This window comes from Sphaeramia orbicularis, chromosome 21, assembly GCF_902148855.1.
Source record: "Sphaeramia orbicularis chromosome 21, fSphaOr1.1, whole genome shotgun sequence".
Taxonomy (NCBI): Eukaryota; Metazoa; Chordata; class Actinopteri; order Kurtiformes; family Apogonidae; genus Sphaeramia; species Sphaeramia orbicularis.
This window is the reverse complement of record NC_043977.1, coordinates 11137667-11164307: the sequence shown is the minus strand read 5'-3', so window position 1 is coordinate 11164307 and position 26641 is coordinate 11137667. Positions and strand designations below refer to the sequence as shown.

The 26641-nt window shown below is 44.2% G+C and overlaps 1 protein-coding gene across 1 annotated transcript in view; it reads left to right on the top strand.

The window, feature by feature from the left end:
* Positions 1–24273, top strand: part of LOC115411946 (titin-like) — a 130674-nt gene extending 106401 nt beyond the window's left edge. The window contains 24 exon segments of the mRNA XM_030124250.1: positions 122–1888; positions 2312–2605; positions 2827–3111; positions 3402–3701; positions 4581–6647; positions 6974–7276; positions 7367–7672; positions 8166–8456; positions 8577–8876; positions 8991–9296; positions 9771–10073; positions 10443–10724; positions 10827–11420; positions 11693–11980; positions 12966–13265; positions 13688–13990; positions 14079–14381; positions 14533–15117; positions 15553–15855; positions 15938–16237; positions 16349–16924; positions 17012–17317; positions 17534–20041; positions 20044–24273. Of these exon segments, the coding sequence (XP_029980110.1) occupies positions 122–1888; positions 2312–2605; positions 2827–3111; positions 3402–3701; positions 4581–6647; positions 6974–7276; positions 7367–7672; positions 8166–8456; positions 8577–8876; positions 8991–9296; positions 9771–10073; positions 10443–10724; positions 10827–11420; positions 11693–11980; positions 12966–13265; positions 13688–13990; positions 14079–14381; positions 14533–15117; positions 15553–15855; positions 15938–16237; positions 16349–16924; positions 17012–17317; positions 17534–20041; positions 20044–23108 (16235 nt within the window). The 3' untranslated portion in view covers positions 23109–24273.
* The last annotated feature ends 2368 nt before the right edge of the window (positions 24274–26641 follow it).

The following is a 26641-nucleotide window of genomic DNA, read 5'->3' as shown; positions in this document are numbered from 1 at the left end:
TACTTTCTCCTTAAATGTTACAAACACAAAGTGTTCATTAAATTAACAATACGTTTTCTTGTTTTCCTTGTTACACATTGTTTTCTATTTGTGATGTTGTTTTTATTTGTGCTCTCCACAGAGGAGGCCCAGATCGACGCCGATGTGGCCATGAGAACTCACTACATCGTGAAGGCCGGTAAAGATGTGGAACTGTCTGTTCCCATCAAGGGCCGTCCTGCTCCGACTGCCTCCTGGAGTAAGGGTGAAGAATGCATCGACCGCGACCCCAAGTATGAGTTCCACCACTCAGACACCACCACAGTGCTCGTTATGCGTGAGGTGACCAGACTCGACACTGGAAAGTACACAGTGAAAATTGAGAATGGAGTGGGAGAGCCCAAGACCTTGACCCTGTCCGTGAAGGTCCAGGACACTCCAGCTCAATGCAGGAACCTGGTCCTTAAGGATGTGACTCGTGGTAAAGTGACTCTGTGCTGGGAGCCTCCTCTGCTCGATGGAGGAGCTGAGATCACAAACTACATTGTGGAGAAGAGAGACTCGTCAAAGAGATCATATTCTGCAGTAACTAGCAAGTGCACAGACCTGACATACACTATTGAGGATCTGTCTGAGAAGACATCTTTCTTCTTCCGTGTGCTGGCAGAGAATGAGAATGGAGTTGGTGATCCATGTGATACACCGGAACCAGTGAAGGCCACAGAGACTCCAGGACCAGTTAAAGAGGTATCTATGAAGGATTCATCCAAGACTTCTGTGACTCTGCAGTGGTTGAAACCTGATTATGACGGCGGCAGTATCATCACCGACTACGTCATTGAGATGAAGATTAAGGGCGAAGAGACTTGGTCTTTGGGAGGAACCAGCAAACATTGCGAGTTTGAGGTCAAGAAGCTGAAGGAGCACTCTGACATGGTCTTCAGAGTCGCTGCAAGAAATGAGAAGGGACAGGGCGACTTTGTAGAGGTTGGACCTATTAAAGTCATCGACTACATTATCACGCCTGAGGCCTGCCTTGCAGAGTACCCAGGTGGTCGCATCAATGTCAGACTCGGACACAATGTTCATATTGAGCTGCCATACAAAGGCAAGCCCAGACCTACAATCTCTTGGTTGAAGGACAGCCTACCTCTGAGGGAAAGCGACCAAATTCGCTTCAAGACCACTGAGAACAAAGCCACTCTGATGATGAAGAATGTTACAAAGGAAAACGAGGGTAAATACACACTCACCCTTGACAATAAGGTGAACAGGAAGTCCTTCCACATTCATGTGGTCACACTCGGACCACCATCAAAGCCAGCTGGAATGATCCGTCTGGATGAGGTGAGGGCTGAGAGCATCAGGATCTCCTGGGATGAACCAAATGATGATGGTGGTGGAGATATCACCTGCTACACTGTGGAGAAGCGTGACACCTCAAAGTCTGACTGGAAGATGGCATGCTCTAGTGTGGAGGGAACTGAGTTTAAGGTGCCAAATCTGATCAAGGGGGTCCAGTACCAGTTCAGAGTCTGTGCTGAGAACAGATATGGAGTCAGCGAGCCCCTGCTCTCTCAGATGGTTGTTGCCAAACACCAGTTCAGACCTCCAGGCCCACCAGGTAAACCTGTGGTCTACAATGTGACAAATGATGGCATGACCATCCAGTGGGAGAAACCAATCTACGATGGCGGTACCCCAATCCAGGGCTACCATGTAGAGAAGAGGGAAAAGAACAGCATCATGTGGCAGAAGGTCAACCCAATGCTCATCAAAGAAACAGACTTCAGGATCCTGGAGCTGATTGAAGGCCTTGAGTATTCATTCAGAGTTTATGCCCAGAATGATGCCGGATTCAGCCGCATGAGTGACGAGAGCAAACCCACCATGGCTGTTAGTCCTGTTGGTGAGTTCTGAGTCATAACTGTGAGGAGAGCATTCAAATCTTCTGTCACAGTTTGTGTAATTTTATTTCCCTACAATGGCATATATTACAATACGGTAAGGGTCAGCAACCCTGGTCCTCGAGAGCTACTATCCTGCACATTTTAGATGTTTCCCTCTTTCAGCACACCTGATGGTCATTATCAGGCTTCCGCAAAGCTTAATGATAGGCTTATCATTTGAATCAGGTGTGCTGGAAGAGGGATACAACTAAAACATGCAGGATAGTAACTCTCGAGGACCAGGGTTGCTGACCCCTGCAATATGGTATTAGTTCTGTAAATTCAGTTAAAACAATGGTGTAAAATTAATCTATTCAGATTCTTATTGACTGTTTTGTTTTGTTGCTGTCTTGCTAATATCCTCACTAATGTCAATTCTTTAGATCCTCCTGGTCAGCCTGACTACACTGATGTGACAAGTGACTCTATTACACTGAAATGGGATGCACCCAAACGTGACGGTGGAAGTAAGATCACCGGATACACCATTGAAAAACGACAGGGACACGGCCGCTGGTTCAAGGCCAACCTGACCGATGTCCAAGAATGTCTGTATACTGTGACCGGTCTGGCAACCAATGAACGCTACGAGTTCAGAGTGATTGCTAGAAATGCCATCGGTGTCATCAGCCCTCCATCCAACTCGTCTGGTTTGATTGTGGTCAGAAGTGAGAATGGTGAGTAAATACAGTAAATACAGAGTTAGTAACAGCTAATTTTCTATGCAGACATTATTAGATTCTATAAAATCAGATCTAATAAGCCTATCACTGTTTTGAAAAGGTCTTAAAATCAAACATTACTTTTCTTATTTTCTTTCTATGCTGTAATGTTATTTATTAGCACAGTAGAAAAATAAGATGTGATATTAACTGATTTACCTACTTTTTTATATCAGCCACTCCAAATATCGAGTTCGGGCCCGAGTACTTCGAAGGCCTGACAGTGAAGGCTGGAGACAACATCAGGGTGAAGGTGACAATCACTGGACGTCCTGTTCCTAAAGTGGTCTGGTTTAAAGATGGTGTAGAGGTGACCAAGAAGATGATGGACATCATTACCGTTCCTGGATCCAGCACCCTGTTTGTCAGAGATGCAGATCGTGGCCATCGTGGCCTCTACACTGTAGAAGCCACAAATGGATCTGGAAGCAAGAAGGAGGATATTCTTGTCCAAGTCCAAGGTATGAGGTTTTGACTTGTTATTGGTACATCCATTTATTTGTTTTCTACTTTATAAAACAGAAAATTCTGAATCAAAGAAAGCCCTCAAGGAAAGTCCCTCTAGCAAGAAATCAAATCATCTTAAACACAACCACTTTAAATCAAGAAAAATATTTTACCAGTTAGATAAACATTTGTTCAATTTCATAAAACTACAATAAAAATCTAGCCACTGAAATATTCTAAGCAATTTGAAATGTAAAATGTGTTTTAAATATGTTAATTATTTCAATTTCCCATCTCTCTGCAGATACTCCCGGAGAGCCGGTCGGACCCATCACTTTCAGTAACATCTCAGAAGGCAGGTGCACTCTGTCCTGGAACGCTCCTGAGAATGACGGCTGCTCTGAGATTTCACATTATATCGTTGAGAAGAGGGAGACTGCCAAGATTTCCTGGGCCTTAGTGTCTGATGAGTGTAAGGAGTGCACATTCAATGCCACCAAACTCATCAAGACCAATGAGTACCAGTTCAGGGTTTCTGCCGTCAACAAGTTCGGAGTTGGCCGACCACTGGAATCCAGCCCCATCATTGCTCAGTTGCAGTACAGTAAGTAGGAAAAGCTTTTCATCATATCATTTGACTAATTAACATGTTATTACAAGCAGAGATTTAGTGCCTTAAAGGGGTTATATTTTGCTAAACCCACTTTTATTAGTCTTTGGTACATTTATTTGTGTATTTGGACCCTAATAATTAAAAAAGTTTGAATTTGAACCCTCCAGGTGCTGCAAAGCAATCTTTATATTCATTTTGGCAAAAATTGAGTGGACTTCTACAACCTGTTTTAATTCCTGTTTAATTTGTTACGTCTATAACTAGTTACATCACAACATTTGCACATATAAGGTCAAGACTTCCGACGAACATTTCTCTGAGTACACCACAATTGTTTGTCAGCAGCAGCAGATGTAGTCCATACTGAAAATATTTCCAGACTTCGAGTCGATTACCTAAAATGTTCAGTTGTTGGTTGTATTAGTGAACACAAGTGGCTGAACAGGACAGAACAGCACGGTCAACAACTTGGAGGGGGTGGGGCGTGAAGTGGCTCGTTTGCATTTAAAGGGCCAGCACTCAAAATGACCTTTCTGGTGTCATTACTCAGAAATAGAGTTGAAGATGGGCCTGTGGCGTTTAATGAAGAATTCAGACTTAAGCATAGCATTTGCAGTTTATGTAGACCACAGGGAAATGTTTTAAAATGTATAATTCCATTTTAAAAAAGCAAAATATCACTTCTTTAAACATGATGCCTTGCACACGATATTTCCTGATGTATGGTTCTAGGATCTCTGAGTTTTTGAAAAATGTAAATTTTCTCTTACCTTCTCCAATGAGCTTCAAAAACACCACACCATGTCAAGTATATGATTTACAAGACGGAACTGTATAGTTTTTATTAATCTGATCATTATTGTCCTCCAGCAACTCCTGACGCTCCTGGTACTCCTGATGCCACTGAGGTGACCGGAGAGAGCATCACTCTTTCATGGACTCCTCCAACTTCTGATGGAGGAAATCCCATCCAGTATTACATCGTAGAGAAACGGGAGAAGAAGACTGTCCGCTTCTACAAGGTGGTGACCAAAAAACCCATCATTGAATGTGCTCACAAGGTTCTCCATCTGACCGAGGATATGGAGTATGAGTTCCGAGTCATGGCTGTGAATGACGCTGGTGTTGGTACTCCTAGCAACATCTCTATGCCAATCAAAGCCGCTGAACCAAAGGACATCCCATGTGCTCCATCTGTGGTCTGTGTGTCCGACTCCACCAACACCTCCATCAGTCTAGAATGGACCAAACCAGCGGACGACGGAGGTATGGAGATCCTGGGCTACATTGTTGAGATGATGAAGGGAGAAGGAGATGAATGGAAGAGAGTAAATGAAGAGCTGGTCGCAGAAACTCAGTATGTGGTGACTGGACTACAGACAGAAGCCGAGTATAGGTTCAGAGTTGCAGCTGTCAATCATGTGGGCAGAGGTGAGGATAAGGAGACCCCAGAGCCAGCTCAGGCTGTAGACCGGCTGACAGCTCCTCAGGTGGACATTGATGCCACCTTCAAGCAGACGCACATCATCAAGGCTGGTGGATCAATGTGCCTGGGAATCCATTTCAGAGGAAAACCTGTTCCCACTGCCACCTGGGTGAAGGAAGATGGAGAACTGAGCGTTAAGTCAGAGATCACAACAACAGACGGTTACACCTCTCTCAGCCTTGAAAACTGCTCTAGAAATGATACCGGCAAATACACAGTCAACCTGGAGAATGTCAGTGGCAGCAAGGCAATTACATTCACTGTGAAGGTGATGGACACTCCTGGATCACCACAGAATGTGGCTTTCAAAGAGGTCTCCAGAGGAACCGTTACTCTAATTTGGGAGACACCTCGGAACGATGGCGGAGCCAGAATCCACCATTACATTGTGGAGAGGCGTGAGGCCAGCCGACGCACTTGGCAGCAGTCTGGCAGCAAGTGCACAGGCCACATCCTGAAGATTCAAGACCTGCTGGAAGGAGTGCCATACTTCTTCAGAGTGTCAGCTGAGAACCAGCATGGTATGGGCGAGGCATTTGAGTTCACCGAGCCAGTCATTGCCACTGCTGAGCCGGCTTCACCAAAGAGACTGGACGTCCTGGACACCACAGACAGCTCTGTGTCTCTGGGCTGGCTCAAACCAGAACATGATGGTGGCAGCCGCATTCAGGGCTATGTCATTGAGGCCAGGCCAAAGGGAGGAGATAAATGGATGGTGGTTGGCAACACAACAAATCTCACCTATTCAGTTGAAAAGCTCAACAAGGGAGATGAATATGACTTCCGTGTTAAAGCTAAAAATGAATCCGGCTACAGCACAGCAAGGGAAACTCCGGCTGCTGTGCTGGTCAAAGAGCCTCACATTGAACCTGCCGCTGACCTGAGCGAGATCACCAACCAGCTCATCACTTGCAGGTCTGGCAGCACCTTCACCATCGAGGTTCCCATCAGTGGTAGACCCGCTCCAAAGGTCTCATGGAAACTCGAAGAGTTGAGGCTGAAGAATTCTGATAGAGTCACCATCAAAGTAACAAAAGATAGAACCAGCATCTCAGTGAAGGAGGCCATGAGAGGAGATGGTGGTAAATACTACTTGACCCTAGAAAACGTCACTGGAACCAAGACGTTCACTGTTGAGGTCAACGTGACTGCCAGACCCAGTCCTCCAACTGGACCTATTGAGGTCTCCTCCATCACATCCGAGTCTTGTGTCCTGAACTGGGAGCCACCAGAGGATGATGGCGGCACCAGCATTACCAACTATATTGTGGAGAAGCGTGAGTCTGGCTCGACCGCCTGGCAGCTGATCAACTCCAGTGTAAAGAGAACGTCTCTCCATGTCAGCCATCTGACCAAGTACATGCAGTACACATTCAGGGTCTCGGCAGAAAACAGATTCGGTGTCAGCAAGTCCACGGAGTCTGAAACCATCGTCGCAGAGCATCCTTTCAGTGAGTGAAATCTATCAGATTTAATTTTAATTTGTTATTAAGATGTTAATATGATTTGACTGAGTGCTGCAGAAGTGAGTCCTGAAACTGTGAAATTAACTAATGTTTTGCACATGGTTTTCTCTTCACTATTTCAGTGATTTTTTTAAAATTCATTTCAGTGATACCTTACTTTAAGTCTGATGAATATGAACACTGTAAATAGAAGTCACAAGTTTGTTCAGTTTCTGATTTATCCTACAAAATACTTTATCCCTGTAACTGGGTTTTTATGGCGTATTGGACTGTTTTTAGGGGCTAATTAAAAGTATGTTTTTTAATCACAGCACCTCCTGGCCCACCAACAAAGCCCACTGTGTTCAACGTCACTGCCAACACAATGACTCTAAAATGGGAGGAGCCTTACAATGATGGAGGAAGCAAGGTGACAGGCTACTGGATTGAGAAGAAGGAGAGGAACAACATACTGTGGGTGCGGGAGAACAAGATCCCCTGCTTCGAGTGCTATTACAAGGCAGAGGGTCTGGTTGAAGGTCTGGAATACCAGTTCAGGGTTTATGCCATGAACAGTGCTGGACTCAGCAAAGCCAGCGAGGCCTCCAAAGGTGCCGTGGCCCAAAATCCTGTCGGTGAGTTCAATATCAAGCCATTCAGTGACTGTTGAGTTCATAGTCCAATGCATTTACACGTAAGACAAAAACTGTCATTCTGGTTTTCAGATCCACCAAGTAAACCTGAAGTCACAAAAGTCACCAGAACCACAGTCTCCCTGAAGTGGTCAGCTCCTCTTAATGACGGTGGCAGTCCAATCATAGGATACATCATAGAGCGGAAGCCATACACCCTGAGTGGAGAGGGCCGCTGGTTAAAGTGTAACTACACCAACGTCACAGACAATTTCTACACCGTCACAGCTCTGGGAGAAGGAGAACCATATGAATTCAGAGTCATCGCCAAGAACGCCAACCAAGTGTTCAGCATTCCTTCAGAGTCAACCGGATCTGTGCAGTGCAAGACAGACTTTGGTATGATGGGGAACTTAAATCCTGATATTATTTTAGTTTAGTTGGGAGATGGATAAACTACAGCTACCCAATCTACCACTGATATAATAGTAGTTCGGTGGTAAGTAAATAAATAAAACAGCAAAACAGATACTTGGAAATTATCTGTCACTATATGAAACAGCTAAAGGGAGTAAGTAAACTTAAATATATCAATAAATAAATACATCTTGTACTGAACTAAAAACAAACTAAAAAACATCTTAGTTGATTATTGTTGTAATTTTTATTAGAGCTTCGAGATTTTTCATCAGTCCATTCCTCCTTTTGAGAACTGTGATATTATCTCTTGACCATTGTCAAAGTTTGCTAATACTGACAGTTTTTAAAATGAGAATAGAAAACAGTGAGGTAGAGGAAACATACAAACAGTAACATACTTTACACCTATATTATAGCAGTCCTTTTTAAATACATTTTTATATCAACCACGTCCTTGTTTTTGATCCAACAGAGCCTCCAAAGGCCCAGCTGGACAGCAAACTCCTGTCTGAGACCGTGATGGTTAGAGCCGGTTCAGACCTGGTTCTGGATGCTGCTGTGGGAGGCAGACCTGATCCAAAGGCCTCCTGGTCCAAGGGCAACCGTGAGCTGGAGATGTGTGAGAAATATCAGCTGCAGTACACTCCCACCAAAGCCATGGCCATCATCAAGTTCTGTGACAGAGATGACACTGGAAAATACATCCTGACCGTCAGGAACGTGAGCGGAACCAAGACCGCTGAGGTCAATGTCAAAGTGCTTGGTAAGTTGTTCTGACTGGTTTCTCATTACGGTCTATCCACAGTGACATTATAGCCAAAATAAAACAAAAATGGTGAAAATATGAAAATTTCTGAACTATACTTAATTGATGTTTAATTAGATACTCCTGGAGTGTGCGACGGCAGCATCGAGATCAGTAAGATCACAGAGGAGTCATGCACTCTGAGCTGGAAGCCTCCTCTCGAAGATGGAGGTGATGAAATATCACACTACATCGTAGAAAGACGAGACACAAACAGACTGAACTGGGTCATCATGCAGTCTGAGTGCAAAGAGCTGACCTGCAACATCACCGGACTGTTCAAGAATACAGAGTACCTGTTCAGAGTCCGTGGAGTCAACAAGTACGGACCTGGAGTCTATCTGCAGTCAGGTCCAATGGTCGCCAGAAACACTTTCAGTAAGTTCAGTTAAATAAACCTGTTATCAGTCAACATCAATCATAAAAGCACATAGAGCACACAAAAATAAATCAACACAAAAGGTATTCTAACCCCAGTTCCCTCTCATCCAGCTGTGCCAACTCCTCCTGGAGCTCCAGAGATCCTCGCTTCAGGAAAGGACTTTGCAACCATCGAATGGCTGAAGCCTGAGAGTGATGGCGGCAGCCCTCTGATCCATTACCTGGTAGAGAGACGCGAGAGGAAGAGTGCACGCTGGGTGAAGGTGAACCGTGATGGAGCTCACCTGGACACCACGCTGAAGGTGTCCGGTCTCACCGAAGGAAACATCTACCAGTTTAGAGTGACGGCCATCAACAAGGCCGGAGAAAGTGAAGCCAGCGAGGTGTCACTCTACGTAGTCTGCAGAGTGCCCACATGTAAGTCTGAACAGTAAATCTACAATAAAACCAGTTTATTTAGAAAGAAAACAAGGGGATCATATGCAGAGAAATCTAGCTTAAAGTCATACATGACATTTAACATGACAAACGTTAAATGTTTTGTGGAAATAAACGTGGTTGAATTTCTGTTAAACATACACTTACAGTCATTATAGAGCAGGGGTGGGCAATCCTGGTCCCTCGAGGGCCGGTATCCTGCATGTTTTAGATGTTTCCCTCTTCCAGCACACCTGAAGGTCATTATCAGGCTTCTGCAGAGCTTGATGATAGGCTTATCATGTGAACCAGGTGTGTTGGAAGAGGGAAACATCTAAAACATGCAGGATACCGGCCGTCGAGGACCAGGATTGCCCACCCCTGTTATAGAGTGTCCATTGTTTCAACTCCATCACCTGAATGTAAACATTATCAGTATATAATTCGATCACTGAATGTTGCTTCTCTTCTCAGGCACTCCAGCGCCTCCTTCCATCCCCCGTATCATCGATACTCATGCTGACAGCATCAGCTTGGCCTGGTCCCGTCCGGTGGAAGATGGCGGAGCTGATGTTATGGGTTACATTCTGGAGATGCAGGAAGCCGGAGCAGAGGAGTGGACGAAAGCCCATGAGAAAACTCTGCGAGCCACTGAGTATGTCGTGACTGGACTGTCTGCTGGAAAGAAGTACTACTTTAGAGTTGCAGGAATCAACATCAACGGCACTGGAGACTTCAGTGAGCCATGTGCCGAGACAGAACCAGTTGAGAGGATTGGTGAGTTACATTTAATTTTATCATATATATATATATACATATATATATATATATATATATATATATATATATATATATATATATATATACACACACACATAACGTCTGTTAAAGCAACAGTTAAAATATAGAATGAAAATGTATTACTGAAGAAGAAAATAAACTAAACATGCACATAAAGTCAAGACTAACAACACTAAGATGAGACCTTATAATTAACTGCTATTTTTAAGTTGCAATTTTTCTTCATCCAACATTTTGTAATCACAAACAATGAAAAAAACATTAAAAAAAAAACAAAACACTATGCATAGATGAGTAACCAACAATCTCAAATCATGACATTAATAATCTCTCATTCTCCCCCAGAAACTCCGGACTTTGAGCTCCATGATGACCTGAAGAAGACCATCTGCCTCCGTGCCGGCGGTTCGCTTCGTCTCTTTGTTAATGTTACTGGCCGTCCAGCACCAACCATTACCTGGAGCAAACCTGGTGTGGACCTCAACAACAGAGGCTTCATTGAGGTCACCAGCTCTTCCACCACACTGATCATTGACAAGGTCCACCGATATGATGCTGGAAAGTACACTCTCGTGGCTGAGAACGCTGCTGGCAAGCAGGAGGTCAACATCCTTGTTAAGGTCTATGGTGAGTTTAAGAGGATTAGTCTTGTGGTTAAACCATGTACTGTACATCACTTGAATTTTTCATTGTGATATTTTAACCATAAAAATGTTTTTCTCTTATTAGACACACCTGGACCAACTGGACCAATCCAGATGAAGGAGCTGACTAAGGACTCTGCCACTATATCTTGGGAACCCCCAACTGTGGACGGCGGTGCTCCTGTCAACAACTATGTCATTGAGAGACGTGAGGCCTCCATGAGGGCCTACAAGACTGTCACTGCCAAGTGCAGCAAAACTTCCTACAAGATCGACAACCTGATGGAAGGCATGCTATACTACTTTAGAGTCCTTCCTGAGAACATCTATGGTGTTGGTGAGCCCTGCGAGACTCCGGACGTGGTCCTGGTCTGCGAGGTTCCTCTGCCACCACACAAATTGGAGGTTATCGACGTCACCAAGAGCACTGTCAGTCTGGGCTGGGAGAAACCTGAACACGACGGTGGCAGCAGGCTGACCGGCTACGTTATTGAGGCCTGCAAGTTTGGCACTGACAAGTGGATGAAGGTGGCCACCCTGAAACTTACAGACTTTGAGCATACCATCGAGAAGCTGAATGAGAATGAGCAGTACCTGTTCAGAATCAGAGCCATCAACAGCCGAGGAGCCAGCGAACCCAAAGAGCTGGTTACAGCTGTTACAGTCCAGGAACAGAGAGGTAGGACTTTACTTCACCTCCAGCCTACACATGAGAAGGTCATTTCCCTGTTTCACTTACATCCAAGACCTCTATGATGCTGAGGCTCTCCTTTAATTTTACCCATCTCCCACTGAGTTTCCACAAATAGACACAACATTCCTCTAAACTTTCTCCTTTACTTCTACACATTAGCATAATTTCAGCATCATCTTTGGCTGAAGTTGTAAATATATTTCATTTTTTCCAGTTGGTCTTTAATGTTTTGCTTCCAATGTGTCTTCCTCTTGTAGTGATGCCTATAGTGGATTTCTCAAGCATTCCTCAGAAGGCTGTCAGCATCCTGGCCGGAAAGACTCTGGAGCTGGACCTGCCCATCATCGGCAGACCCCCTCCTGTCTGCTCCTGGCTCTTTGGTGGCAACAAGATCAAGTTTACTGACCGTGTGAAGGTAAAGAGCACTGGCAAGTTCTCCAAACTGACTGTGTCGGACACAACCATTGATGACACCGGTGACTACACGCTGGAGGTGAAGAACATTGTTGGTGTCATCACAGAGACCATCAAGGTCATCGTACTCTGTAAGGAAACACTTTCATTTTTATTAATGCACAAATCAGTGAATTTAATGTTAATTTAATGTGTCGTCAGATAGTGCTCTAAGGTTTGAAATGTTTGTGTTTAGTGTGTTATTTATATGATGAATAGGGTCAGATACAGATTCAAATGTAAATAAATCAAAATAATACACACTATGTTTCTATCACGTCTATGGATTAGAATTCACCCAAATGTGTGAAGAGTTAAATTCAGAAAGTTTTGAGTTTATATAAGGTTTTAATCTTACATAAATACTATGATGTCATCAGCACATGAGACAATTTGAGTATTTACACAAGGGATGTCAACAAATAATTGATTAATCAATTAATCAAAACGGGAAGCATATTTTACATCTTTAAATTGACTTTTTTTAATTTGGTGTGGGAGGAGATTTATGTTTCACTTCAGAGACACAGATCTAATGTTTATGGCACTGTTTCTGCTGCCTGTTTTAAGTAAATTAAAGTATAATGAATTATTAGTATTGAAATGTATAATTAAGTATATAATGGAATATGTAATTTTTATAATAAATATCCAACATTGTTTGGTTCAATATTTATTTATGTGATAATAATACATACTCCAATGTGTTCAATGTTGATGGTTTTCACTCTTCTTTTTATTATTCATTAAGATATTTTTTATATTGCTCCTCATATATTCCATATCAGTCTTTATGTTTCTGTTATTTATCACATCTCACTCTTTGCTGGTATCCCTTGTGTGGTGACTAATAAAAAATTATTTTATCTAAAGAAAGACTAAAGAAAATGAGATTAGATATGTTTCATAACCACACAAAATGATAGCTGAAATTAGTAACATTTTTCAGGAAAATGTGATGATTGACAGCATCAAATGATTTTAAATAATATTCTTTTTACGTTAGTATGAACAGTGCTATTCCTGTGTTTATTTAATGCAAATAGGATTATAATCTGGTATGCTCTCCCCACACAGCCAAACCTGATGAACCAGAGGGTCCCATTAACTTTGATGAGGTCGATGCAACCTCCGTCACCTGCAGCTGGAACCCACCAGTCAGGGATGGAGGAGCTCCGATCAGTGGCTATGTGGTGGAGCAACGTGATGCCCACCGACCCGGCTGGGTCCCAGTCTCCGATGCCGTCAGCCGGCCACTTTTCAAGTTTGTGAACCTGATCGAGGGAGATGAATATGTCTTCCGTGCAGCTGCAGTCAACCGTTATGGCACTGGAGAGTTCTTGCAGTCCGAGGTTGTCACCTGCAGAAGCCTGAAGAGTAAGACACAGCTTTATTATACTAACACTTGTCTACAAAATCAGTTCTTGGTTTTATCACAGTTGCCAAGGACAGACTCTTTTTCCAGCTAAATGGACTGACAAAATCTCCTACAGTCCAACTTCTTCCCAAAATCATGTCATTCTTAGACACTTCGGCATACAGTCAAAAAATACTTGTTTGTCTCATACATTTGATATATAACTCTGGAACAATAGGCTAAATTTTATTGAATTTTCAAGTATAATGTTCAGAACTCATGTGGTTTGAGTTTGAATTTTTTTCTTTCTGTGACTGTACACAGAGGATTCAAATGATCATACAATCAACAAATTACAAATGTCTGAGTTCCTTTTTAATGTCCAAAGAAGCATTTAGCTGATGATATTTTCAGTACAATGACAAATTTCCATCATTCACAGATGTGCCTGGACCTCCTGGTAGACCAACCATCTTCGATGTTTCTCGTGATGGCATGACCGTTGCCTGGAATCCACCAGATGAAGATGGAGGTCTGGAGGTTTCTGGATACATCATCGAGCGCAAAGAAGTCCGATCTGACCGATGGGTCCGTGCCAACAAGAATCCAATCACCATGACAAGGTACAGATCAACTGAGCTGATCGAGGGTCTGGAGTACGAACACAGAATCACAGCTATCAATGCTAGAGGAATGAGCAAACCCAGTCTGCCATCCAAACCGGCCGTGGCCACAGATCCCATTGGTGAGAGAAGAACCACAAAGAAGAATTTTACACATGTACTAGATCAAAGAATTTAATGTTTTAACACAATTTCTGTTTGTCCTCTCAGATCCACCTGGATGTCCTCAGAACCCCAGGATCACCGATACCACCAAGTCTTCTGTGTCTCTGGCCTGGAGTCCTCCTGATGATGAAGGCGATGCAAGAGTCGATGGGTACCTCATTGAGATGCAGAAGGTCGGTACCATGGCTTGGATTAAATGCAACACCACACCATCGCTGATCTGTGAGTACACGCTCACTAACATGCCACAAGGAGAGGAGTTCAAGTTCCATGTGATGGCCTGTAACGCCGGCGGCTCAGGAGAACCTGCTGAAGTGCCAGGAACTGTCAAAGTCACTGAGATGCTTGGTAAGAAACATATATGCTTCACTGTTGTAAGACTGTTGACAGATGTTTTTCCATGAAACGTAACTTCACATTGTTTCAAAGAATTTTACAGGGTTTTTTTTGACTCATTTCCTTGAATTGACTTTCTTTTGTACCTCTTGTTGTTCACCAGAATCTCCTGATTATGATCTGGAGCTGAAGTACAAAGATGTGTATGTGGTCCGCCAAGGAGGTGTGGTCAGACTTTCTGTGCCCATCAAAGGCAAACCACATCCAACCTGCAAGTGGTCTAAGGATAGTGGTCCCATATCTGCTAAGGCCATGATTGCCTCTACTGAGGACACTAGCGAGCTGGTGATTAAAGGAGCTGAAAGGAGTGACACTGGAGTATATGATCTGCTGCTGGAGAACAAGGTTGGCAAGAAGAAGGCCCAGATTAAGGTGAAGGTCATCGGCCGCCCCAGCGCTCCAGAAGGGCCAATGGTGTTCGAGGAGATCCAAGCCAACTCTGTTAAAGTGTGTTGGAAGGCACCCACTGATGATGGTGGCTCAGAAATTCTGGGATACATCGTGGAAAGACGAGAAGCAGCCAGAAATGCCTGGTACACAGTGGACTCCAGAGTGACCGAGACTCAGCTGGTTGTCAAGGGCCTGAGGGAGGGAACAGAGTACCACTTCAAGGTCACAGCTGAAAACTCATTTGGCATTAGTGCTTCTCTGAAGTCTGAGCAGCCACTGGTGCCCAAGACTCGTCTCTGTAAGTATCATTAACACAGTAAGGCATGAAAGAAAGACAGGTTGAATAAAACAAAACCATTGAAGATAAAAAATATCCCCCAAAATTAAAACAAGCCTAGAATGTTTAACTTAAAATGGAGGTATGCATGATTAAATACACTCTAAAACAATAGAGCTACTGAATTCTATGACAAACCGGTCTGGATTTAAATGTAGTGAGTTTAAATCAAGTTCCTTAAAGTTATATTTAGCTTCATGATATTTTGCTGTACTCAGTTTTGTTTTAGTGCTTAAGTTTTATTCTCATCAAACACTTCTGTACTTGGTGCTGTTCTCAGTTAATTTGTACACAGTGAAAATCAGTGCTAAAGACTAAATAATTATGAAAATGATGCTCAAATGATAGAAGAACTTTCAGTAATTATTCAAATCCTTTTATTTTACTTGAAACCAGGTCCTCCCGAGCCTTCAAGCACCCCACCAGAGATCATGGACATCACCAAGAGCTCCGTGGCCCTGGCATGGTCCAGACCAAAGGATGATGGTGGTTCTGCCATCACCGGATACTTTGTTGAGTATAAGGAGGTTTCCGCTGAGACCTGGTCCCGCTATCAGACCAAGATCACGTCCACCATGTTTACCCTACCTGGACTCACCCCTGATGCAGAATACCACTTCCGTATTGTTGCTGTCAATGACATTGGAGATAGTGAGGCTGGACCTCTGTCCGACCCAGTCACGTGCAAAGATCCATTTGGTGAGTCCATTTCTGTGATTAGATCTTTATTAACAAAGTCGACTTTAAACAGTCATTAATTTCAACCTTCTCATGTACTCAGATAAACCAAGTCAACCCGGTGAGATTGACACCGTGACTGTCACTAACAACTACATCACAATCCGCTGGCAACCTCCAGAGTGCGACGGTGGGAAGGAGGTTCTGGGCTACTGGGTGGAGTACAGGAAGTCCATTGAGAGCACCTGGAAGAAGTGCAACAAACAGAGACTGAAGGACAAGGAGTTTACAATGCCTGGACTAGCTGAGGCAACCTTGTATGAGTTCCGAGTGTTTGCTGAAAATGAGACAGGAATGAGCAGACCTCGTAGAACTGCTACATGCATCAAGACTAAACTAAGTGGTAAATAAACTGAAAAAAAATTTCATTAAGCTTTACTTCACAGTGACTTGACTGTGAAACATTAAATTAATACTCATTACAACATCTGAACTATTTTGTTTTTCTTTACAGTTGAAAACAAACCAAGTCTCAGGAAGGAGATGGATGAAGTTACTGCCAAGCTTGGTCAACCTGCTGTCATGAAGTGCCAGATTATTGGCAGACCTGTTCCTGACATCAAGTGGTACCATGCTGGCAAGGAGGTTGTTGAATCCCGTAAATATGAGATGAGTTCTGATGGTCGCAACCATTCCCTGTCCATTATGACTGACCAGCAAGAGGATGAGGGTGAATACACCTGCAAGGCCATCAATGATGCTGGTGAGGCTGAAACCGCTGGTGTCCTGGTGTTGGAGGCTGCTCCATCCTTCCACCCAGACTATCCACTGAAGGAGACCTACTATGCTGGGCTGGGAACCACCTTGCGTATCCATGCTGTCTACATTGGACGCCCTGAGCCGAAGATCATGTGGCTGCATGGCGCAAAGACCCTCGAGAACACAGAAGACATCAGCATCGAGACCACAGAGCACTACACTCACCTGGTTATCAAGAATGTCCAGCGTAGAGTGCATGGAGGCAAATACAGGATCAGACTACACAACCACTTCGGCAGGGCTGACACTGCATTCAGTGTGGAGATCTATGGTATGTACCTACACTGCACTCAGCACAACAAAGTCTGCATTTAGTTGAACCCAACTAATTAAAAAAAACCATTGCATATGTTTCCAGACAAACCTGACATGCCTCAGGGTCCCATTGTCCTGGACGCCCTCCTGAAGAACTCTGTTATCATCAGCTGGAAGCCTCCAAAAGATGACGGAGGCTGCATGATTACCAACTACATTGTAGAGAAGCGTGAAGATAAAGAAAATACTGAATGGGAACTGGTGTCGTCATCCATCAACGGCACATCTTGTCGCGTGCCGAGCCTGACTGAAAGCGCTGGATACTTCTTCAGAGTGTATGCCCAGAATCGCTATGGCAACAGTGAGCCACTTGAGCTTGCTGCACCTATCCTCATCAAGAGCCAGCTGGGTAAGTTTAGGGCAACATCTTCATGCTTATATAAAGTGGACTTTATTCAGACAAGAAATTACTTAATGCTTCTTTGAGAAATTAATAAATGAAATGTTTTACTTTATGGAAACAAGTTATTTTTTATGATTTGGGTCTCAATACAAACTAGATATGTTTCAATTAAAATGGAAATATATCGTCTTCCTGACTTAAATACTTTCCTCCTGTCCACAGAGAAACCATCACCCCCTCTATCTCCAGTTGTTTCTGGAATTACCCAAAACTCCTGTGTGGTTTCCTGGAAGCCTCCACTCAGCGATGGTGGCTCCAAGATCAAGAGTTACTGCCTTGAGAAGAAGAATAAGAAAGACAAGAAAGAATGGACCGAATGGACTCCAGTGACCACAGACGAGATAAAACAGACTGTGTTCTCTGTGAAACGTCTGACAGAAGGTGTGGAGTACATCTTCCGTGTGAAGTGTGAGAACCTTGGAGGACAGAGTGACTACAGCGAGGAGACTGCTCCCATCATTCCAGCCACAGCTGTTGAGGTCCGTGCTCCTGCCTTCAAGGAGGAATTGAGGAACATGAGCATCAAGTACAAGAGCAATGCTACCCTCGTCTGCAAGATCACTGGACAGCCCAAGCCTGTGATTAAATGGTTCAGACGAGGAAAGGAGATCCACTCTGATGGAAAGAAGATCAAGATCCAGGAGTTCAAAGGTGGTTACCACCAACTGGTCATTACTGAGGCTGATGAGGAAGACTCCACTGTGTACCAGATCAGAGCTACCAACCAGGGTGGCTCCATCTGTGCTACAGTATCTCTGGATGTTGAAATCCCTGCCAAGATTCACCTGCCAAAGAACCTGAAGGACAAGGAAGCCATCCCTGCCCTGCGTGGAGAGGTGGTCAATATCAAAATTCCCTTCAGTGGCAAACCAGATCCTGTCATCACTTGGCAGAAGGGACAAGATCTTATTGATAGCAACGGTCACTACCAGGTCATTGTCACTAGGTCATTCACTTCTTTGGTGTTCCCCAATGGAGTGGACAAGAAGGATGCCGGCTTCTACATTGTCTGTGCCAAGAACAGATTCGGCATCGACCAGCAGACAGTTGAACTTGATGTGGCTGATGTGCCTGATCCTCCACGTGGCATCAAAGCCAGTGATGTCTCTAGAGACTCTGTCACACTCAGCTGGGTCACTCCAGCAAATGATGGCGGTAGCAAAGTTATTAGCTACATCATTGAAAAATGCCCAACCACTGCTGAGAGGTGGCAACGAGTTGCTCAGTCCCGTGACACCCGCTACACTGTCATCAACCTGTTTGGAGGAACCAGCTACCAGTTCAGAGTTATTGCTGAGAATAAGTTTGGACAGAGCGCTCCAAGTGAGACCACTGGACCGGTCATGACAAAGGAAGACAAATCCAGAGTTCTGCTCTACGACCGAGAAGTTGATGATACTGGACGTGTTCCCAAGGGTAAGGCACCACACTCTGAGTCCAAGAATCTGCACAACAAATATGCAATTGCAGAAGAACTGGGCAGAGGTCAGTTTGGAATTATTCACCGCTGTGTTAACATCAGTTCTGAGAAGACCTACATGGCTAAATTCATCAAAGTAAGAGGTGCGGATCAAGCAATAGTCAAGAAGGAAATTGCTGCGCTGAATCTAGCGAAGCACACTAATTTCCTCCTCCTCCATGAGTCTTTCGACAGTCCTGAAGAGCTGGTTATGATTTATGACTTCATTTCTGGTGTTGACATCTTTGAGCGGCTCAACACAGCAGAGTTCGAGCTGAATGAGCGTGAAATTGTGAACTATATCAAGCAGGTCTGCTCTGCTTTGGAGTTCCTACATACCCAGAGCTATGGACACTTTGATATCAGACCTGAAAACATCATCTACACAACCAGAACCAGCTCCAATGTGAAGATTATTGAACTAGGCCAGGCCAGACATCTAACTCCTGGAGACCAAATCAAGGTTCAGTATACCACTGCTGAGTACGCTGCCCCTGAGATCCACCAGTGTGACATGGTTAGCACTGTCACTGACATGTGGTCGGTTGGTGTGCTTGCCTATGTGCTTCTTAGTGGACTTAATCCATTCACAGCTGAAACTAACCAGCAGATGATTGACAACATTTCCGGTGCGGTGTACAGCTATGATGATGAGTCCTTCAAGCAGGTCAGTGTTGATGCATTAGATTTCACTGATCGCCTGATCACAAAGGAGCGCAAGCACCGTATGACGGCTGCTGAAGCTTTGGCTCATCCTTGGCTGACTAAGCCTGAAGGGGAGCTCAGCACCAGAGCAATACCAAATGGTAGGCACAAGAGATACTATCAGACCATGTCTAGGAAGGAATGGAGCACTGTGGTCTCTGCAGCCCGTGTGGCGAGTGGTGGCTCCATCAGGACACAGCGTGGTGTGTTTGTCGCCAAAGTGAAGATCGCTCCATTTGAACACGGTCCTCTTGCAGGCCAGATCAGCCACGCAGTTGTGAACGAGGGTGACAGTGTGAAATTCATCTGCAACATTGACAACTATGACAGTACTACTGAAGTTACATGGTACTGTGGTGTCAGACAGCTGGAAGCTGGTGACAAATATGAAATGGAATACGAAGACGGTCTGGCTGTGATCACCATTAATAAGACTACAAGAGCTGATGATGGCACTTACAGATGCAAGGTTGTCAATGAGTATGGTGAAGACAGCGCCTATGCAGAGCTTTCATTAATGGTGTTAGATCTTATCGTGACTTCTTCACTACTCGCGTGGTGAAGAAAACAAAGCGTAGAGTTGACACTGCCAGAATGCTCCAGAAGCCTCCTGAGTTCACTCTTCCGTTGGTTAACCACACAGCCTACAAAGGTGAGGATGTACGCTTCGGTGTCACCATCACTGTCCACCCTGAGCCTCGTGTCATTTGGCACAAATCTGGACAGAAGCTCATCCCTGGACATGATGACAGGAAATACACTTTCATCACTGACAAAGGCTTATATCAGCTCATCATCCACAGCGTTGATGATGAAGATGATGCTGAATATAGCGTGGTGGCCCGGAACAGGTATGGTGATGACAGCTGCAAAGCTCGTCTTACTGTTGTTCCCAGACCTAAACCAGCAGACTTGACTCTCAGGCCAATGTTCAAACGCCTGCTTGCAAATGTTGAGTGTAGGGAGGGCCAGAATGTACGCTTTGAGATCAGAGTGTCTGGCCATCCCACACTGAAGTGGGAGAAAGATGGCACTCCATTAGCCTTTGGACCATCAGTCGAAGTTGTCCATGAGGGCCTGGATTACTTCATTCTTCATATAAGAGACACTCTACCTGAAGACTCTGGTATCTACAGAGTGACAGCGACCAATTCGGCTGGATCTGCCAGCTGTCAGGCTACACTCAAAGTAGAGCGTGTCACCCATGTGAAGAAGGAGTATGAGACCAGTGAAAAAGAGAAACAAGTGGCTGGAAAGGAAGAAATGGACAAAAAAGTAAGGATCCATCAGATTATGACTGGCACTGTTATCATGCCACTCCCACCTGTAGCAGTACAAGCTGTGAGAGAGGCGGCCACCATGTTCAAACCTGCTGTGACAACTAAGAAAGGTGAGAAGACTGAAGCTGAAATCCAGAAAGAGCAGGAGGAGAAGAAGAAGCGGGCAGAAGAAAAGAGGCTGCGTATGCCATATGTTGTGCCCACTCCTCGTGTCGTCAACCCTGCTGTTCTGGAGGAAGACGTGGAGATCAAACATTTCAAGCCCCTTTCTGACATGAAATGGTACAAGAAGCTGCGTGATCAGTATGAGTTCCCTGAGCCCATGGACAAAATCAAGCAGAAGAGGATGAAGCGAATTCGCCTTTCCAGATGGGAGCAGTTCTATGAAGTGCCAATCAGAATCAAGGACCAATACAAACCGAAGTGGCGCTTTTCAGCCATGACTCAAGATGATTTAGAAACAGTGAGGCCTGCAAGGCACCGCACTCCTTCTCCTGAAATGGACGCCTACCACAGGATCAGAAGGAGGTCTCTGGGCGACCTATCAGATGAGGAGCTGCTGCTACCAGTGAAAGACTACCTGTCCATGAAGAGAACTGAGGAGGAGAGGCTTCGTCTGGAAGATGAGCTGGCACTTGGGTATTCTGCTTCACCGCCGAGTCTAAGCCCTGTTCGTTTTGAGCTGTCTGCACTGCGTCCCTCATCACCAAGACGGGCATACAGTGATGATGAAGAAGGAGAAGATGTCCACAGATATGACTCCTACCGAATGCCATCGAAATATGAAGCTGGCCCAAGTTTCGTTGATCTGCGCCAGCGTCATGATAAGGCCACATACAAACCTCCAAGAGAAAAGCAGAGGGTGTATGAGGAAAGAGAAGATCAGGAGCTGCTGCGTCCACACACGACCTCCCAGAGAATTGCCACTTACAAAAGTCAACTCAAACACATGGAGTTTGAGGAGAAGACTCGGATCTCCAAGAAAGAAAAAACTGTTGCAGTAGCAACATATTCTGAAGATGTACAGTCTGAGCACCTAACAGCTCATACTTCAGAATATATTCCTAAACCAATTAAGAAGCTCCCCATGCCTGAACCTGAGAGATCAGCTACTTCAGAAAAGGCAAAGACAGAGGTGTCTTATTCAAAGGTGGACTACGCTTCTCGGTATGAGGAGAGAAAGCAGGCTCTGAGAGTTGAGAGGAGATCTGTGGAGAGAAAGGTGGAGGTGGTGACTCAGATTCCATTTAGCCTTGACCATGCCCCACGCATCACCATCAGGATGCGATCTCACCGTGTACCTTATGGCTCTAACACCAAATTCACCCTGAACATCCAGGCCAAACCAGAACCTGCAGTGAAGTGGTTCCACAATGGAAAAGAAATTCAACAGAGCAGCAAATATCAGATGACCAACATCAGTGGAGTGTTGACTCTACAGATCAATAACTGTGTGACTGAAGATTCTGGCACTTACCGTGTCGTTGCAAAGAACGCTAAAGGAGAGACTTCTGATTATGCCACATTGGATGTAGCTGGAGCAGAATATGCTGCCTTCTCTTCTCTCCGCAAAGATGAAGAACCTCCATCCTCCCATCTGCCAGAGATGACCAGAACTGAAGTGTACCATGTCTCCTCATCAAAAACAACCGTGAAGGAATCAGTTCAAGAAACAACCACTGTAGTTGTTGAGAAAGCAAAGGAGAGGCCAAGTGTTCCTGCTAAAATTTTGACCAAACCACATTCTCTGACTGTAGACGAGGGTGGCAGTGCCAGATTTGAGTGTGATGTGGAGGGTGAACCATCACCTTTAATTGTCTGGATGCACGAAGGAACTCCAGTTGGTTCCTCTGCCCGACATCACATTGTCTCAACTCGGTCCAGTTCCTCCCTCGACATTGTTGCAGTTGAGATGTCAGATGGAGGCAGCTACACTCTGGTGGTGGAAAACACTGGAGGCAAACAGGAAGCCCATTTCACTCTGACTGTCCGCAAGTCTGAGTCCAAGGAGAAGCTGGTCGCCAGAGTCACCTCACCTGAGGCCAAGTCCCCTGAGCCAATCAAATCTCCTCAGAGAGTCAAATCCCCTGAACCAGTGAAATCTCCTCTTGCAAAATCGCCCGAGCCAATCAAATCCCCTCAGAGAGTAAAATCTCCAGAGCCGATCAAGTCGCCGCAGAGAGTAAAATCTCCGGAGCCGATCAAGTCGCCCCAGAGAGTAAAATCTCCGGAGCCGATCAAGTCGCCCCAGAGAGTAAAGTCTCCAGTATCACCCAAATCCCCTGTACCCTAATCCCCTTCTCTGAAACCCCAACTCCATCTGAGGACACACCTCAGGATCTGTGCGGCACACAAGGACAATGCAATGGTCAATTCATGGTCCATGTAAAAAAAAAAAAAAAAAAAAAATTGAATTTATATTCTCGCTTCCCTCATCCAGAGTCTTTTTATTTAGTTAATTAGCAACAGTAATCTACTTGATAAAGATCTGGATTTCTCTTCTTGTAAATATGAACTATTTTTGTACCAAACTTGACATTAATTTATGCCAAACTAGACTAAAGTCTAAAGTTGTTATAAAATGTGCCATATTGGATAACTATGACTTTTTGAACCACTTTTCTGTGACATGTACATAATGTATATAGCCGAATTTAACGGTTATGGGAAATGTATGCATTGTTATTTATGACAATAATATTAACTGAAACAAAATGAAACTAAATGTGGTTTAGCAGGAGAAAGTTTCATGTGGAACGAATACCCTGTTAAACTCAGAAACGAAACTCTGTGCCTCAACAATAAGTTGAAGTCTAAGATTGCCTCAACAGGTAGAGAGGCTCCCTGTTGACGTTATGAACAAGAAACAGAAAGACAAAGTTCTTATTATTATTGTGAACACGCGTCTGCGTGGATATTACAGTTTCTAATGAATTGTACCATGAGTGTAAGACCCTGAGCGCTGTTTGCATTTACCCTCCTGTAAGCAGCTCGATGAGGCCTTGTGCTCAGACTGACTGTGTCATCTCACCTTTTAATGACCTGCTCAGAGTGCGAGCGGCCTGCACTCTGAGCTTTGAGATCATTTAATAAAGAGCGCTGTTTCTGGCACACGACGGATGGATTGGCTTCTTTAGAACGTACCATCTCCTGGCCATAAAACACAAAGTCAACGCCGACTCTCCTGTGCAGAAGCAGCGCCATCTCTTGGAGGATAGAAATGTGTTTGTGAGTTTGATTGTGTGTGTTTGTAGCTTTTAGCCATTTCACTTTGTCATAAGTCAGGGTTGTCACCAAGTCAGTGAACCACAGGGATTCCACCTCCTGTGAAAGAAAGGCTGTTATTGGGATGTTGTTTTACCCTGAACTGGATTTAATTTATCTGTTAATGTAGAACTATATTCATCCTCCTTGAGTTTTATGAATTAATGATTTAATAAAGCATGATTTCAGCACTATATACCTGTCTCTGTTGGTTAATGTGTTGTTTATTGACTGACTGATTGACATTAAAGAGCTACACCAAACAACCACCAACACCTATGAATGAGTTAGTGATGATTTGAAACACTTTAGGAGGACATGGGCACCAATGGACTGATTGGAATAAATGTTTAAAACAGACTGAAATACCTCTAGACTGCCATTTTAATAACTTGGAACAATCTAGCAAATTTGGATTATTTTCTTAAAAAGAAATTTTTTTAATAACATTGTATAACCTTACCACTCAGCCACTGCTTGGCACTGGTGACCATGAAAATAAGGGTTTCAAACACTTCAGGGAACACAACAATGGTTTAGAATTTGTATAGAAAATGTTTAAAGTTAATTTGACAACTTGTCTCAAATGTCCATATTTAGTTCACATGGTATAGTCTTTCTAGACCCTCCCACGTCTATCCTGTTAAAAACATCACGAAAGTTAGTTCAAGGTCATTTTCCCAGGTTATCGCTAAACATCTCCAAATGTTCGTCTGAGAACACTGGAACAGTGTGGAAGTCTGTTGCATTTGAAGAGCTCCTTCTCCACGAAATGGCCTGAACACACACAAAAAAAAAAAAAAATATGAAAAAATACAAAACACAATGAAATACCCAAAACAAATAAAATGAAAAACAGTAAGTGAAATACATGAAATTAACAAAAATGATGTAGAAAACATCAACTTTTTGTCCGTTTACTTCAGTTTTCTTAATGATTTAATGAAGCCAGTTCGTTTTGAGACAAATCGTCATTAAGGTTCCAGTCAATTCATTCGGTCGCCATGTTGGCTACATGTTAGCAGGCTAACGGGGCTAACACTGTGCTATGGACTGTGCCGCTTCCTGTGTTATTTCCCGTTAACTCGGTATTAACATCCTAATCGACAGTGTTGGGCAGTAGCGATGCTAGTAACTTACTACAATTTTCAACAGCTTGGCGGTAACGTCACCATTTCCTGAATCAAGTAACGTTTCAGTAGCTTAACTCTTTTTTTGATCAAGTAGCGTGGTAACGACCACAGACGCTATTTTTATATGGCTTAACACAGTGGAAAAGCAGTTTGCAGACTAGATAATGTAATTATATTATCCGCAACACAACCACTCAAGATCGTCCGGAACAGGGAACACACACTGTCTGCACAGGACTCACTATGAACCAGGCGTTTCGCCCGGAGTGGGCGTGTCTTACTGGAACGTCGTCGTGCACGTTCTTGTAAAACGCTGCGCAAACTCTGGGCAGTGATGGAGCGTTGCCCACTTCCTGTTCTCCGACATCCTCCCGCGTCATTGCTGGCGGTACCAGTGAGCGGACAGCAGAGAGGGTATGGAGCGGACCAGGAGCATCATTTTCATGGCGGAGTTGGAGATGAGACCCGCACCTGGTCTCACCTGGAGCACCTGTCAGATGAAGGCGTCCACTTTACTGCAGAGGGAGCCGGTGTTGTGCAGAACATCTGATGGTTGTTGGCTGAGGTATGTGGACGATGATCACCACAAAGGCTCTCTTCAGAGCCGCCAAACCCACAGTAAAGAGCACTACAGCCGGATTCCCTCTGAAAAATAATTTAGATTTTTGCTAAATAAACTCAACCAGACTGCTCAGAGACAATATTTTTTCCAAATAAAAATAGGAAATGTGCAATTATCTACAACTATGACAATAAAGCTACTTTTTTTAAACCAACAAACACATGTTGGTTCCACAGATGAACATGTGACCAACATCTGTGGATCAGTAAGCCTGTTTCCATTGGACATCTGAGAACATTAAAGTCCAAACTGGTCCAAAACACAAACATGTCCCTTCTGTCTTTTCCAGTCCAGTCCTTGTCCAAACCTAAACTCTTTATCTAGTCTAGTGACAGATCACCATGGCAGTAGAATGGTTTGGTGTATGTCCCTAAAATGAGTCCAGGGTGCTCCAACAATCAAACATTAGTTCCACCTGAAGAACAAAAAAAAACACCCAGGAGTGAACCCATGATCCCCTTAGAACAGGGGTCGGCAACCCTGGTCCTATAGAGCCACTATCCTGCATGTTTTAGATGTGTCCCTCTTCCAACACACCTGATTCAAACGATAAGCCTATCATCACGCTCTGCAGAAGCCCGGTAATGACCATCAGGTGTGTTGGAAGAAGGAAACATCTAAAACATGCAGGATAGTGGCTCTGTAGGACCAGGGTTTCCGACCCCTGCCCTAGAAAGACTTCACACCCCCAGCTGGACAAACACTGCACTAAAGGAGCCAGTTTGTCAGTGGTGCAATGGTCCCTGGAAAAGTGGGGATACTCTCAATTTTTGCTTTCTTTCTTTTTTAAACATGTTTTAGAAATAG